The sequence below is a fragment of the Martes martes genome (assembly GCF_963455335.1).
Source record: "Martes martes genome assembly, chromosome: 1".
NCBI lineage: Eukaryota > Metazoa > Chordata > Mammalia > Carnivora > Mustelidae > Martes > Martes martes.
In genome coordinates, this window is record NC_137888.1 from 211,160,119 (window position 1) to 211,176,601 (window position 16,483).

The window sequence follows — 16,483 nt, forward strand, 5'->3', positions numbered from 1 at the left end:
CTCGTGTTTTAAAATGGTGGTTGCTTTTCCGTTCTTTTTCATTCACCTGCTTCTTCCTCCTCAGCTCAAGCCCTTGTTTGCCAACAGCAGCATTGGATCACTCTACACTGGCTGCAGAGTGACCACGCTAAGGTGAGACCTCCTCTTTGTCTGGCGTTAGGAGGTACAGGCAGGTGTGGGCTCGTTGGGTTGGACTGGCCAGGGGCCCGGACTAGGGAAGCAAGTGAGATGCCTAGGCCAGAGAATTAAAGGAACCGCTCGCCCTCAGGGTTAGCCCTGCCTCTGCACAGCCCCGAGAGTAAGCACTCCCTTAGATACCCTATCCAGGCACCTTGCTGGTCTCACACAGTTCCCAGCTCTGGTGCCAGTCCCCTGCGCTCCCCTCTCTAGGTTATCTTAAGCCCAATCAGAGAATCAGGCTTATGTGACCTGAATAGGGCCATACACAGACAGGAAAGGGTGCATCAGCAGGTAGCACAGGGCATTCTTTTTTTTTTTGTAAGAGCCTTCTTGGCAGTCCAAGGACTATTCTTTTGGCATCCGGGTGACAGTTAATGTGCAAAGAAATATAACCTCGGTGGAGGTTGCTGGAGGGGAGGTGGGGTGGGCAAATGGGGTCACTGGGGGATGGGCATTAAGGAGGACCCAGGATGGAATGAGCATTGGGTGTTACATGCAACTGATGAATCACTGAATTCTACCCTGAACCTAATAATATGCTATATGTTCACTTTAACTTAAATTTAAACAATTAAATTAAATTTTTAAAAAGGGAAAAAGTGATCTCTGTGGAGAGACGCCTAACATGTCTTAGGTCCCAAAAGGTAACCAATATCTCTTGTAAGGGTCCCGACCAGTTAAGAGGTTTACCATACCTAAGGAAGCCCAAAGCTAGAGTCTCCTGCAAAGTATTCTTGTCCATTTTCCGCTGTCCCGGAAAAGACGCGGTCATCAACAAGGGGTCATTTTCACCATAAGCAACATCATCGGGCAACACAAATGGCATCACACCTTTATCAAGTTTCTAGGCGACCAGAGCTGGAAGCAGCTTGGCTCAAGGTCACTTACAAGGTCACTGCTAATTGTGCAAGGGATACTCTGTTTCTTCCCAGTAATACCCTTGGCAGTGCGACCTGCTGGATCCCCCAGGTTTTCCCTTCAGGGTTAATTTTTCCTGCCTCCTTCCCCCAGATACCTGGGAATACAGGAAGCAGGTGGGCCGGGGCCGGGGGGGGGGGGGGAGGCACTATGCAGCATCTCATGCTCAGGTGCTCAGGTCCAAAAATTGGGTTGGATCAGCTTTTCAAGAGCTGATGAATCTGTGCAGAGCTGTTCCCCGGTGCTAGGGACTGTCCGTGTTTGGCTCTGTGAATATTTGTTTTATTAAACAGTTAATTCATGGGTATTTGGCACCAGAGCTAGGTGTGGTATGTCAGTCATTTCTGAACCTCAAGACATTCCAGCAGTAGGGTTAGACCACTATCCATGCTGCAAAGGTGGGAGAACCGAGTCAGACACACTTATGTGGATTATTCAGTAAGTGACAGAGCGAAGGTTTGAACTGGTGGTCATCTGACTGGAATATCCACTCTGGTCCTTTGTTGCCCAAGGATGCCCCTTCTCTTAGGAGTGGCTCGTGTCTGGACCAGGAGAGCAGATGAGCAGGCATTCGCACACAAGTGGGCTGCTGAAAGGATGTCCTGGCAGGGATGTCCCTCGGTCCTGTTCCCATACCCATGTCCTTCTCCTCCCAGGTCTGAAAAGAGTGGAACAGCCACTGGAGTGGACGCTGTCTGCACCTACCAACCTGACCCCTCGGGTCTCCAGCTGGACAGGGAGCGGCTCTACTGGGAGCTGAGCCGCCAGACCCATGGTGTCACTCGGCTTGGTTCCTACATCCTGGACAGGGACAGTCTCTATGTCAACGGTGAGCATCTGGTGGTGACAGGGGTCTTGCCCTGCACCCCCACATGGATTATTCTCTTGATGCTCTGAGCTCTGGCCAGAGGGATACGTTCATGTCTGCCTCTAGGCTTTTCTCTCCTCATTCTTCCTTTCCTTGTGAGATCCCCCTTCCCTACCAAGGGCTACATCACCCACAGGGAGGTGGGAGGTCAGAGAAATGTTATAGGAGGCACCCCCCGCGGTCGGGCAGGGAGAGGACCTCCTGATGGCAAGTGTTCCACCAGCGGCCCAGCCCCTTCATCCCCCGCTTAAGCCGCTCAAACACCCCCACCTCCCTTTTATCCACCCCCTGCAGGTTACACCAGACCACCACCGACCTCCATCCCCAGTGGTAAGTGCTCAAATCCCGGATGGCTCCATGCCCCCCATACCTCGTGGGAACAGCGGCTCCCTCTGCCCTAAGCCCAGGGCTTCCTGGAGGAAGGGAGCCTTAGCCGCCTGCTCACCTGCCTTCCCCCACCTCTGCCTTCCGTGACTCTGGCTGGGCATCAAGCACCCCTGCCTCTGGCATCTCCGAGGAGACAGGGCCCCATCTCTCTTCCTCTTCCTCTCTTCCTCCCTTCTCTTCCTCATCTTCTCTGCTGCTTCCTCCTCAGTTCCTGTGACTTCCACGCCCTCAGGAACCTCGGCAGCTCCAATCTCCTTCTCCAGCTCCACAGGTAAGAGCCTTCTCTCCGTGGCTCCCTCCTTCCCCCCACCACACACCTCTGTGCTTTGCAGTGAGAAGGGAAAGAGAGTGCACACACGCAGCTCAAAGCAAGGGGACGGCGTGGAGGAGGGGATCCTCAGATCAGGCCCTCGTCACTGACCGGGCCAGCTCCATCCCTAGGTTTGGGGAGCTCTGCGACGAGCTTTTCCATTCCAGGCTGAAGCAGTGACTCCTTTTAAGGCCCCCTTTGCTTTCTGTGAAGGTTTTGTATCAGCTAGGTTTACCGTGTAACAGACGACCCTCACGGTAAGACAATCGTCTACGGCTGCTCACAAGTATATAGGTCAGCGGGGCGGTTCCTCTGGTCTGAACCAGCCTCCCTTATGTGTCTGCTGTCACCTGAAGCTTAGCTAGGTGACTCTGCGCTGGAGGAGGCCTGACTGATGGCTGGGGTGCCTCCGTCTCCTTCAGGTGGCCTCTCCCCATCCTGCAGACTAGCTCTGGCTCCTTCATTTGCTGGTCATGGGCTTCCTAGATGCAGGAGAGGGCAAGCCTTGGTGCAGAGGCCCTTGCCAAGTTTCTGCTTGCATCACGTTTCTCTTGTCGCATGGGCCAAAGCAAGTCAGGGCCAAGCCAGCGTCAGGAGGTGGAGAAACAGACTCCCACCTGTTCGCGGAAGGGGCTACGAGACCACACAGAGGTCTTTACCTCCACAGAGGTAAAGAATTTGTGGTCACATTTATAGGCTACCTGGGTGGCCTGCCAGGGACCAAATTGTGACCCTGTTGGCTTTAGGGACCCATAGGGTCAGTTAGTGAGATTAGATGCAGTGGTACATTCTGGAACAATTTTCAAAGCTTTAACTTCTGCTCGAATAGAATGGATATAGTCAAAGGCAAATCCAGGACTAATTCCCCAAGGGCAGAGACTAAAGCAGAGAAAGCAGGTGTAAGGAGCGGTGAGAGCAGTATTGACTGACCGTGCATCACTCACGGACACCCTGCTTCACACGTATGGTCTTCGACCCCAGCAGATGGACACTGCTCTTTCTCTGTTTAGGAGAGACATAAGACCGGTCCATGTGGGGCTGGGTGTTTTTCTAAGGTCACACAGTCAGTGGATGGGCAGGACTTAAGTTTAAGTCATTCAAACTCTAGAATCTGAACTTCTGCCCCCAAATAGCTGTGTGGCTTTGGGGAAGTGACTTGACTTCTCTGAAACTTATTTTCAGCCTCTGTCATTTGGAGTAAAAGGATTCACTTCCAGGGTTTGTTTGAGGATATGAGATACTATATGGAAAATACTTTTTTTTTAAAGATTTTATTTATTTATTTGTCAGAGAGGGAGAGAGAATGTGCGGGAGCACAAGTAGGCAGAGCAGCAGGCAGAGGCAGAGAGAGAAGCAGGCTCCCCACTGAGCAAGGAGCCCGATGCAGGACTCGATCCCAGGACCCCAGGATCATGACCTGAGCCAAAGGCAGCAGCTTAACCAACTGAGCCACCCAGGTGTCCCTAGATGGAAAGTTCTCAGCACAGAATAAGCTCTTACCAAAAATCAGGTCTTACTATTTCTGCTATTTCTAGTATCATTATTAATATCATTACTGTTAGCCGAAAAACAAAATAAAGTTTCCCTTTGGGGGTGGAGATACTCTGAGCTCTCGCGCCAGATGTGAAAACACTGGGCACCAGGGATGTGGATCCAGACTCTACCCCACCATCCCTAAATCCAGCTGAGGCAGTGACTCAGGGCATGGCTTCTCTCCCAACCTCACTGCAGTCTCTGGACCTGACCTGGTTCCGTTCACCCTTAACTTCACCATCACCAACCTGCGCTACACCGAGGACATGCAGCTTATGGGCTCTGCCAAGTTCAATGAAACAGAGATGATCTTGCAGAGCCTGGTGAGAGCCCCACCCACCTCATCCCTCCACCACCCACCTCATCCCTCCACCACCCACTGATGTCCACCTAGCCACTGATGCCAGCCCCACCTGCCTCTCCCATGCCCCGCCCACCTCCTGCATGCCCCTCCCACCTCTCCCTGCCTCGGGACAGATGCCAGCCCCGCCCACCTCCCCCATGCCCCACCCACCTCTCCCTACCTCCCAACTGATGCCAGCCCCACCCAGCTCACCCCAACCCTGCCCTTGTCCAGGTCAGTCTTTCTACTCACCTCCCTCTCCTTCAACAGCTCAGACCCTTATTCAAGAAAACCAGTGTCGGCCCCCTCTACTCTGGCTGCAGACTGACCTCGCTCAGGTGGGACCCCCAGGAGGTGGCCCTGTGAGGCACAGTGGATATTCTTACCACGGTCCTTTAGGGCTGGGTCCTCCCTTTGGCCTCAGCCCCTTCCAGCTCCCAGCCTGGCGTAGCCACTGTCCTTTGGGTTATGGGCCCCCAGGCCCTGCTGTGGACCTTCCCATCGTCCTGAGCCTCAGATCTCCCATGCAATATTTCGTAGGAACAAAATGACAGAACATAGCAACTGGAAAGTATGCATCGAAACCCTTCATAAAGATTGCATCCCTGATCCTCCACAAGGGACGCAATCCCCAGTCTAGTGTACCTCCAACCCCCCACCGCATATAAGTATTTCTGAAGGCGAACACACAGCAAGCACTTAGCATGTGTCAGACATCAGGGTTCTTGTTGTCCGGTCACTATTGACATTCTGGGCCAGACAGTTATTGTCACGGGCGGTCGTTCCCTGCACGATATGATATTTAGCCACATCTTGGCCACTAGATCGATTCCTGTAATGTCCCAGCCCCCAAAGTTGTGACAACCAAATCTATCACCAGGCATTGCCAAATGTCTCCTGAGATGCAGAGCACCCTAAGTTAGAATCACTGGGTGAAATGCGTCCTGTCCATCATCTCCCTAGACTCACTTACCATCACTACTATTATCCCTATTTTGCAGAGTAGTCAAGGCACAAACAGATTAAGGAACTTTCCCAGAGCGGATGGCTGCCAAATGGTGGAGCCAGGATTCAAGCCCGGTCTCCTTAGAGTCCCTGCCTTTTCCCACTAAGCTTGCTTTGCTTCTTTTCTCTGGGAAGACCCATAGGATCTCTTCCCCCATCACCCCACCCTTCAATTTCCTGCTCCCTTCGGTGCAGAGACGTGCTACTCAGCCCCCCTTTACCGAGGGATAGGGCTTCTCAGCATGCATGGGCTTCTCCATTCCGAGGTCCCCTGGAGGGTTTAGCCTCATTGGGCATCTCCCTAGGACATCTCCATGCCTCCAAAAATAGAATCGGAGAAAGGATTCTCTCCCCGTGGTGCTAGAATAGAGAGGGATGGAATGAAGCCCTCTTTCTTAGGACCTAGCCCAGGTTGCTGATGCACCCATGGTAGAAGTGGTCTCTTCACTCCCCTTGCCTGGATTTCCACAAATTTCCTTTCCATCCACAAACATTGCTTGAGCGCCTACTGTGTCCAAGCTTTGTGCTGAGGTCCAAAATCTCCATGGAGGTCAAGAGCATAGACTCTGCCATCAAGAAGAGTGTCTTATATTAATTATATGTAAACATGTGCAAACACATTTGTACACATTAATTATATGTAAACATATAATTAATGGTATACTATTTTATTTATAAAATGATGACAGACACTCCCCTAGCCCTTAGGGATGCACCAGATACTACTGTAAGCATTATACTAATATCAACAGACTTAACCCTTGAACCTCACACTTGGGTGCCGTGATTATACCCATTTTTGAGGTGAGAAACTGAGGCCCAGAGAGACTGTTACATGTTACTATATGGGTAGTGTAGTGGGTCTAGGAGGAGCTGAAGTGGCAGTTCATACCTAGAGAGGAAGACGCTGTGGCCTGGAGACACAGCTCTGGGCCAGGAGGACTGATTCGGGGAGAGGAAAGCCCAGGTGGAGAGCCTCGGGGTAGCGAGCACGCGGAGCAGAAACGCTCACCTGGAAGGAGGGAGGCAGAGGGATGCGCAGGGCGGGCGGTGGGTGCGGGGAAGTGGGTGTTGTGAGGGGCACAGCCCGGGTTCCCACAGGCGGTAGGGGGCCAGAGGATTTCAGCAAATTCCTCACAAGGGAACATTCCCCTTTCTAAGTGGGACTCGGTGCTGTGATGACAGGGGATCGTGAAGCGCAGGGAGGGCCCGGCTCAGCCCCGTTTTCAGAATGTGGAGCACATTCCCTCAGCGGTGGGTGGCGCGTCTCCGGGACCCGTCCACAGGGGCCCCACTACGTCCTAGCTTTCCCCAGGGTACCCCCTGACTGGTGCCCCTCAAGAACGCTCTGCAGATGGATCTTAAATCATCCGCCCCGCTGGGTCCTGCCCTCCCCAGGACCCAGAAGGCTGGAGCAGCCACCCGCGTAAACGCCGTCTGCTTCCGCCGCCCCGACCCCGCGGGCCTCGCGCTGGACAGAGAGCGGCTGTACTGGGAGCTGAACCGGCTGACCCATGGCGTCACCAGGCTGGGCCACTACACCCTGGAGGAGGACAGTCTCTGTGTCAGTGGTGAGCAGCGGCCCTGCACTCTGCTGAGCTGTCAAGCGCAAGGTCCACCCCTCCATCCACCCCCACGCCCGTCTTCCTTTTTCCCTTCTGCATCTCAGCACCTCCCCTCTCTCCTGTCCTCTCTGCGCAGGCTACACCTACCGGACACCAGTAACTGCCCCCAGTGGTGAGTACGCGGGGGTCTTCAGAACCCCCCCCCCAACGAGGGAAGGAAGCAGCAGACCCCCGCCCACACCTCCAGCTGTCGGGGAGGGCAGGGGTCGGGGATGCAGACTGGGAGTTCACTGCAGTAAGATTCGGCTGTGCATCACCTCTGTGCTGTTGGCTGAACACAGAGAAATGGCCACGACGTGGGCGTCAAGGGTTGTAAGAAAGTACCAGAAGTGGGCTTGAATAAATAAGAATGTTAGTTGGTAGATTGTCTCCTGCGGATCCTGCCCACCTTAACCTGCTGCGTGTGACGGTCTCAGGTTGTCCTCCTGGGTGGTTCTGGCACTAGGTCCCCAAGGACCCTCAACACTTGCTGTGGTCTCCAGTGAGATAGCTGCGGGTCCCAGGACCTGCCCCCGTACCCATCCCAGGCCCGACTCATCTCCTCTCCCTCCTCTGCCGCAGCCACTGGACGACCGCTGGTGCCATTCACTCTCAACTTCACTGTCACCAACCTCCACTACACGGAGGACATGCAGCCTCCAGGCTCCCGGAAATTTAACAGCACAGAGAAGTCCCTGCAGCTGCAGGCGAGAGCCCCGCCCACCTCCCCCCTGCCAGCCCCGCCCCCTAGCCTCATCCTGCCTACTGATGGGAGGCCCCCCCATTCCAGCCCAGACCTTGGGAGCTAGCCCCTCCCACCTCACTCTTGCCTCACCCACCGATGCCCGTCCAGCCCCTGCGCCTCAATTCACTTATTTACTTCCCTTGCTTTCACCCACAGCTCGGACTCTTGTTCAAGAACACCAGTGTGGGCCCCCTCTATTCAGGCTGCAGGCTGACCTTGCTCAGGTGAGTCCTTGCAACCCCAGGCCAGGACCACCCCAAGGGCCCCCAGACCCCAGGAGTTCCCTCTGCTTCCTTCCTGCCTTCTCTGTCCATGTCCTCAGAAGAGGTGGAATTCAGGAACCACTGGCTCCAGGACCAAGGCCTCTTCTGATTGCAACCACCCCCCACCCCACCAACTGTCCCCAGGTTCTGGGGAGCCCCTCAGCAGGATATGACCCTAGGCTAGTCATCCTTCCGAATTCCCTCCTGCCTCCCTTTGACCAAAGAGGGCATTTCCTTTAGGTTTTCAGTTCTGTCCCCAGGATTCCTCTCAAGACAAGCACGCCTTTTCCACTTGCTTTAATCCCAAATTCCAGCTCTTCACCTGTCTCAAGTAGGAGCTCTCCTGTCCCCCAGCTTGCAGGTTTCAGACCTGCAATTTAATAAAAATCCTCCCACCCACTGGCTGTGTGCACAGCCCCAGGCTGGCCAGAGGTGGGTGCCAGCCTTCTCACTTGCCCTGGCCCCTTCCTGTCCTGCCCCAGAGGTCCCAGTCACCCTGCCTGGGGACTCCATCTATTGTTGCCCCTACCCACCTACCCCCCAGGCCCGAGAAGGATGGGGCGGCCACTGGAGTGGATGCCATCTGCACCCATCGCCCTGACCCCATGGGCCCTGGGCTGGACAGAGAGCGGCTGTACCAGGAGCTGAGCCAGCTGACCCGCGGCGTCACCAGGCTGGGTCCCTACAGCCTGGACCCGGACAGTCTGTACATCAATGGTGAGGGATCGCCATCTGTGTCCACCTTTCAACAGGCCCCACATCCTCCCCTCTATTGTCTCACTCATTACTCGCCCTCCTCACCCTTTCTCCCTCTACCTGTGCAGGTTACACCCGCCAGACCCAGGCCCCCACCCCCAGCGGTGAGTGTCCAGAGGCTTCCGAAGTCTCTGCAACCCTGTGGTTCCCTCTGCAACCCTAGAATGGAAGCGGCCAGGAGCCAGCTGCCTGCCCTCTGCACCCCTGCTCCACCCCCAGCCTTGGGTGAACCCATTAAAGCCCCAGACATAGGCGCTGGTCCCTGGCACCTGCAGGATGACGAGGTCCCCACCCCGAGCCCTGGTTTGCTGCCAGCTTCTACGATGACAGAGTGTGCATCATTGATGGGGGCCGTGTTGGGCTGTGGGTCTCCCCTGTGCCGAGAGGGCTTCTGCTGCAGCAGGATTCTGCATGAGTTCAGATCTCCACTGGGCGTTCACATTTCCAAGTTCTGTAAGCAGGTCCTTTGTCTGTCTGGAGATGGGAGAGGAACAGACTTGGATCCCCCTCCAGCACATAATCATCCTCCTTTTAAAGAATTTCAGCTGTGATGATGCAGCGGCCATCTTTCCAGTAGCCCAAGTTCCCTCTTCATTGAGGACCTCTCCCTTCCCCTCCTCATTGTCACTCCCTCTCTTCGCAGGTTACACCCATCCAGCTTCAGCCACCACCCCCAACAGTGAGTATTTCAGACCTCTGTGTGCCTGGGACCACCACCCTTTCCCTAAAGACAGGAACTGCTCAACCAGGAAGGCTTCCCTCCTGATCCCCCCACCCTTCTGGGTGGGAAGGAGTCCAGAGGATGTTAATGGAAGTGCGGGCTGAACTGGAGGTCATGGGACCCACCCCTCCCTGCCCACACAATACACCCGAGGATGATGCCCTGACACCAGGCTGAATGGGGCATAGGGCCAGGCACACAGTTTGTGACGTGAGCTGCCACCGTGGCCATCATTCCCTTATAGGTGTAACCCACCTTTGATTTCATCCCTTGTGTTCTTTTCCCTCTGTTGCTGTGACCTCTGCAACCTTCCCCCGTCCTCTTTGCCCTATCCCTCAAGTTCGCAAGTAGGAAGGTCCTACTGGTACCAAAATCGTTTCTACAAAATCATTCGTTCAAGATCACTTCTTCCCTCATTATTGCTTATTTAGTTTCCCTGAGGAAACCCATCCATTTCTGTGGGTTTCAGGGACCACCTAACAGCTCAAGGTCTAGCTGTTCAGAATCCTAATCCTGAGTCCAACCCACACCACACAGTGGCTCCTCACCCTTGGTCCACCCACCTCCTAGACATCACCTGACCTCTCGGTCTCTGACCCTGAAGTCGCCACCTTCTCCCAAACTTGCTCCTTTTCCTTATCACCAAAGGCAGGGACACAGGTGCCAACCTTCACCCTCCTTCTCACTCACCTCCCATCTATCCATCACCAAATCATCTCTTCTCCCTTCATAATATCTTGCAAGTTCTTTCACTGCATCTGTGTCATTCAGCCTTTATTCACGCCGCTGGCATTTTTCGCTAGGACTGGTGCAGTAGCCTCTACTCTGCCCTCCTACAGTCCTCTGCATAACAGCTGCCAATGGCCCTCCCAATGTACTTCTGTCCATATAATTCCTGTCTTGTTGACAATCTTCGGATGACTCCGCCTTATCTACAAGTCGTGTCCAAATCTCTGAGCTGTATAGTCACTGCCCCCCCTTTCAGGGCTCATATCTATACTTCCACAAGGCCATAATGAAAACATTCAAGTCCCTTGAGGGCAGCTGCTCAGTCTCCTGTCAGGCTCATCCCAGAGTGATTCTTCTGCTTGAGCATTCTTCCACTTGCTCCCTGTTCCCCTACCTCTTACTCGTGCTTTCAGTCACACCTGAAAAGATGCTTCCTCCTGGAAGTCGTCCTCGGTCGTTAGTTGGATGCTTCCCTGGGACTGAAGACCCTCCCGGCTCCCCCGCAGCATAATGGTCTGGCCACGCTCCTGACCACAATATTAGGAGACTGTGCCCTATTCACCCTCGGACCCCCAGAGCCCAGCACAGGGCTTCACACACGTTAGATACCCAATACACACTGGCTGAATGAATGAGTGCAAGTTCCCAATGTCTTAAAAATCCTGTAACATTCTCTCCTTCAGCTTCTACAGTCTGTGGCTATACTTAGGTCCCTTGCTGGTGTTCCACTGTTGGAATTCCAGGCACCCTTGGTCCTTACTATGGTCCAAACTGGACATTTTTCTCTTCCTCCCCCACTGCAGCCACTGGCCCCACTCTGGTGTCCTTCACCCTCAACTTCACCATCACCAACCTGCACTATACTCAAGACATGAGGCACCCAGCTTCTTCCAAGTTCAACTCCACTGAGAGGATCCTCCAGCACCGGGTGAGAGCCCCCCAACAACCACCATCAGCCCCGCCATACGCCTGCTTGTGTAGTCCTTTAGCCCTTCTGCTCACGCCCCTTTCTTTCCCCACCAGCTCAGGCTTTTGTTCAGTAAGACCACTATCGGGCCCCTCTACGCTGGCTGCAGACTGGCCTCGCTCAGGTGAGACCCCCAGATGGAGGGATGCATTGGGTCCAGTAGACCCTCATGGACTGGCCAGCGGGGCTCAGTTCCTGGGCATGCCTTTGGCATCGCTGGCCTCCAGCACTCGCCGTAACACCTTCCTGTGTTCTTCACGCCCAGATGGTGGGAATGTTCAGGTCTTAGAAATGAGGTGTCATGTTTGTCCTTACGGATCATTTGTTTTAGATGAAAGCTTTCCTCTTGGAAGAAGCACTATCTCTTGTCTTCAAGTGTTAAAGTCTTAAAGTGTCTTGTCTTAAAGTGTTTTCTGTTCTTAGTTGCAAGGGGGTTGTCTCAGATGAGAGACCCTTTGGAGAGCCCCTCTGGGCTTGAGCCAGCCCTTTCCATCCCCTCTCAGCCTCCTGCCTTCAGCTCTCTTGCTTTCCACATCTAGAAGGACCCCTCCTCAGTACTCCACGTCCCCATGTCCTTCCTTCCCCAGGCTTGAGAAGGGCGGAGCGGCCACCGGAGTGGACATCCTCTGCACCATCCGCTCTGATTCCGCAGACCCCAGGCTGGACAGGGAGCAGCTGTACTGGGAGCTGAGCCGTGAGACCTATGGCATCACCCAGCTGGGGTCCTTCACCCTGGACAGGGACAGCCTCTACGTCAACGGTGAGGGGCTGTGCTCCAGGCAGGGTCTCTCTCCTGGCCAGAGTTTTGTGTTTCTCTGAAAGGAGCTGTGGTACATCTCCTTCTTCTCTGGTCTTGGTTTAGTCTTCATTCCAATGACGTAACCATGGACGCTAGCCATCCACAGTCTCCTTGCCTGGGTGCCTCCGCCCCGAACACCCCTCCACTGCCTCGTCCCCTCTGCTTTTCCTACAAAGTCCCCCTAAATCCTGCCTTTCCCTTAATCCCTTATGTTCACCCTGACTCTGGCTCAGCTCCTCTGGCTTTCTCTCCACAGGTTATACCTATGGAACCATAGTACCAACAACCACTAGTGAGTATTCCTGGCCCTGGTTTCCTGGGTCCCATCCCCACTCTGTTCTCCTTTTACATCCCGTCTTCAGTGAGGGAAAGACCTGGGAGGGCCCCTCATTCCTCCCTTCTCTCTCTGGGTTCTGTTGGAGGGTCCCAGCCCAGGGCAAGAGCATCTCACACACAAGCCCGTCCTCCCACCATTCTGACCTTCACGTGGTTATCCCTCGGATTCTCCTAAAACCCTGCCCTGGCACTCTTCTCTCTTCCTTCCACTCACCTCTCTGTCCATTGTTCTGAGAGTGTCTCAACATCAGTGTTGCACCATTTGTTGGGTTTTCAGTGAACATGTATTGAATTGGTGCCTTCCGGGCACCGTGCTACGTACGTTACATACTGTCTTGATCAGCTCTGGCTGCCAAAGCAAAATACCACAGGCCAGGTGGCTCAGGTGACCGACACGTATATTCTCACAGTGCTGGAGGCTGGAAGTCCAGATCAAGGTGCCAACAGGGTTCGTTGCTCTGAAACCTCTCTCCTTAGCGGGCAGGTGGCATCTGCTTGCTGCCTCTTGGCATGTCATTCCTTTGCACACACATTCCCGGTGTCCCTCTGTGTCCTAATCTCCTTTTCTTTTTTTTTTTTTAAGATTTTATTTATTTATTTGACAGACAGAGATCACAGGTAGGCAGAGAGGCAGGCAGAGAGAGAGGGGGAAGCAGGCCCTCTGCTGAGCAGAGAGCCCAATGTGGGGCTCGATCCCATGAACCTGAGATCATGACCTGAGCCGAAGGCTGAGGCTTTAACCCACTGAGCCACCCAGGTGCCCCCTAATCTCCTTTTCTTATACCGAGAGCAGCCAGACTGGACTAGGGCCCACCCCAAAAGCCTCATTTTAACCCAGTTACCTCTCTAAAGGCTCTGTCTCCAAATACAATCACCTACTGAGGTACTAGTGATTAGAGCTTCTTGAATTTGGGTGTGTGTGTGTATACAGAAAGGGCAAGAGACACAATTCTTCCAAAAGCACATGCACTTTATCCTTTAGTTCTCCTCACTACAACCATGTGACTCAGCTCCATTTTACAGATGAGTAAACTCGGGCTGGGAGAGTCTGCCAAGCCATACAGCAAATACATGATAGAACCAACAGTTCCTGTGACTCCAAAAACTCACAGTCTCACTCCTCCTTCAGTTAATTTCTTTAAAAAGACATGCTGATTTTTGGTGTACACCTGTTATGTTCAAGTTCATCCCCAGCAAACCCTGGAATGAGGACCTTGTAGCTTTTTCAAGAATTAATTGCCCCTGCATTAAAGGTGTGTTTTTGCAGCCCTCTCAAACTCTCTTCTTGGGTCCATCTCTGGTCTGTTATCCCACAGCATCCTCCATTGTTCCTTCCAACATCACTGGGGGTCTGGGCTTCTCAGGTGCAATGACAACCATATTTTCCCAAATGATAAGAGGAAAAATAAGTTAAAGTCAGTTCCATTGACTGTATTTTATTGCTCAGTATCCACTTCTTGGAATAGTTCCTGAAGCATTATAGGATCCATTCAATGTACATGGAGGGAAGACAAGAAGGATGGATGGATGGATGGATGGATGGATGGGAGGGAGGGAGGAAGAAGTGATGAATGGGAGAGAGGACAGAAGATGGATGGGCAGATGGGAAGAAGAAAAGATGAATGGAGGGGAAAAAGGAAGAAGGGAAAATGTCTAAATAGATAGAAGAAATAGATATGAAAGAAAGGAAAGATGGATGGATAGATGGAAGAAAAGAAAAGGTGGAGGAAGGAAGCAAGGAAAAGTGGATGGATGGAAGAAGGTGAGGATAGAAGGACAGACAGAATAATGCAGAGAAAGAGGTATGAATGGAGAAAAAGGAAGAAAAAAGGAATGAGGCAAGAAAGAATGTTGTGTACAAGGATGGTGGATGGATGGATGGATGATGGATGGATGGATGGATGGATGGTTTGGATGGATGGGTGGATGGATGGGTGGACGGATGGTTTGGATGGATGGGTGGATGGATGGGTGGATGGATGGATGGATGGATGGATGTCATGGGGACACGGATGGATGGATGGGAGGGTTGGTGGATGGATGGAGACATGGAAGATGGATGGATAGAAGGATGAGTGGTTGGATGGGAGGTTGGGTAGACAGATGATAGAAGAAAGGAAAGAAGGGATGAAGGAAGGGAGAAGAAAAGTTGAATAGATGGAAGGATGAATGCATGGGGGGCACCTGGGTGGCTCAGTGGGCTAAAGGCTCTGCCTTCGGCTCAGGTCATGATCCCAGGGTCCTGGGATCAAGCCCCGCGTCGGGTTCTCTGCTCAGCAGGAAGTCTGCTTCCCCCCATCTCTCTGCCTACTTGTGATCTCTCTCTGTCAAATAAATAAATAAAATCTTAAAAAAAAAAAAGAATGAATGCCTGGATGAATAGAAAGAAAGATGGAAGGAAAGAAGGAAGGGTAGACAGAAGGGAGCTTGGAAGGAGTAGTGAACAGAAGAGAGGGAGGGAAGAGGTAAGTTTTTCTTCCAAAGGTTTGTCCTGAACAGTTAACCCTGAGCTGCTCACTGCTTATCCATTCTAGAGCCAGGCCACTGGGCCTCTGGTCTCACTTGTATCATATGTTCATTTATTACACCTCCCCTGGGATCTACACAGGTCACCCCAACTATTGAACATTAAGCCAGCGGCATGTGTTTCAGCAGGAGCATGTGTCTTCAAGGGGAGGTCATGAGCAAGAACTCTAGGATTGGAGAACCTGGTCCAGACCCAGACTCTCCCTCTCCAGTCATGTAACCCTGGGCAGAGGACCATTTCCGTACTGTGGTTCCTCCTCTGTTTAGTGTGGGTGATTCTAGCTCCCAGCTACTTACCCAGGTAAAAAGCTCCATATGTAGTGAGTGATCAGAAGGTATTTCCTTATTTGTTTTATATAATGAATATTTATATAGTGTTTACTCTGTGCCCAGCACTGTGCTTAGGCACTTTATAGAATTTGACTTGTTCAAACCTCGTTACAGCTTTTGTTTTTGTTTTTGTTTTTGTTTTTCATTACAGCTTTTGAATTAGGAATCATTATCTTACAGATGAGTAAATCAAGGTATAGAGAGATTGGTTACAGCTCCTAGTTGGATTTTTTTTTTATGCAATGCATAGAAGTTTGGCATATCTGGGTGTAAGAGAGACACAGAGAAGAAAAGAGAGACAGAGGCACAGAGAGATAAAGAGTTAGAGATGGGGGAGCAGAGAGCATATGGAAGACAATGTCTGGGGTTTTCCCCGGTTCCACACCAGTATGGTGAGTTGGAGCCTTTCCTTTCCAGAAAGAACAAAGCCACTAGTGTTTACGCAGAGCCCCTCCACTCCCGCACCTGGGTGGGAATACCATCTCCAGCCCCCAAATCATTACGCCTGTCCTTACCTGCTTCTGGAGTTGTCCCCATTAACAAGCGACCCTCGGGTTTGTGGATGGAGGACAAGAGGCCCTTGGAAGCCCCATCATGGGTGGATGTTGGGTGCCCCAACGTCCCCATAAGCCTTGGCTCTCTCTGCCCCTGTCACAGCTGGGGAGGTCAGTGAGGAGCCATTCACTCTAAACTTCACCATCGACAACCTGCGCTACTCGGCAGATATGGGCCGCCCCGGCTCCCTCAAGTTCAACATCACAGACAGCCTCATGCAGCACCTGGTAAGAGGCCAGCTTTCCCGTGACCCCTCCTCGGGGCTGTCACTGGGTCTGACCACACTGGCCCTCTCCTTCCTCTCCAGCTCGGCCCGTTATTCCAGAGGAGCAGCCTAGGAGCCCGATATGCAGGCTGCAAAGTCACCTCACTAAGGTGAGAATCCCCACCACCACCCACCGTGACCCCCTGCAGAAGGACAGGACTTCTGACTGTGGGGGCCACTGCCGGTTGTAGCAGACTGTCTTGGAGGGTCCTTGTTGGCATCCATGTCTTCATGTTACATTATTGTTAAAATTGTGGCAAAATACGTATAGACGTAAAATTAGCCATTTCACTATTTTCAAGCATATATTTCAGTGACATCTGTTATGGGCACAATGCTATGC

General features: G+C 52.7%; 1 protein-coding gene across 1 annotated transcript in view; it reads left to right on the forward strand.

Moving 5' to 3' along the window:
- The window catches only part of MUC16 (mucin 16, cell surface associated), a gene marked incomplete at both ends in the record, with an annotated part of 103,330 nt that overhangs the window by 69,723 nt on the left and 17,124 nt on the right, over window positions 1-16,483 (forward strand). The window contains 20 exons of the mRNA XM_080820813.1: window positions 65-132; window positions 1,755-1,927; window positions 2,261-2,296; window positions 2,562-2,624; window positions 4,395-4,519; window positions 4,810-4,877; window positions 6,943-7,115; window positions 7,246-7,281; window positions 7,731-7,855; window positions 8,050-8,117; window positions 8,701-8,873; window positions 8,981-9,016; window positions 9,132-9,365; window positions 9,556-9,591; window positions 11,166-11,290; window positions 11,386-11,453; window positions 11,917-12,089; window positions 12,385-12,420; window positions 15,978-16,102; window positions 16,183-16,250. Of these exons, the coding sequence (XP_080676939.1) occupies window positions 65-132; window positions 1,755-1,927; window positions 2,261-2,296; window positions 2,562-2,624; window positions 4,395-4,519; window positions 4,810-4,877; window positions 6,943-7,115; window positions 7,246-7,281; window positions 7,731-7,855; window positions 8,050-8,117; window positions 8,701-8,873; window positions 8,981-9,016; window positions 9,132-9,365; window positions 9,556-9,591; window positions 11,166-11,290; window positions 11,386-11,453; window positions 11,917-12,089; window positions 12,385-12,420; window positions 15,978-16,102; window positions 16,183-16,250 (2,009 nt within the window). The remainder of the gene's footprint in view (window positions 1-64; window positions 133-1,754; window positions 1,928-2,260; window positions 2,297-2,561; window positions 2,625-4,394; window positions 4,520-4,809; window positions 4,878-6,942; window positions 7,116-7,245; window positions 7,282-7,730; window positions 7,856-8,049; window positions 8,118-8,700; window positions 8,874-8,980; window positions 9,017-9,131; window positions 9,366-9,555; window positions 9,592-11,165; window positions 11,291-11,385; window positions 11,454-11,916; window positions 12,090-12,384; window positions 12,421-15,977; window positions 16,103-16,182; window positions 16,251-16,483) is intronic.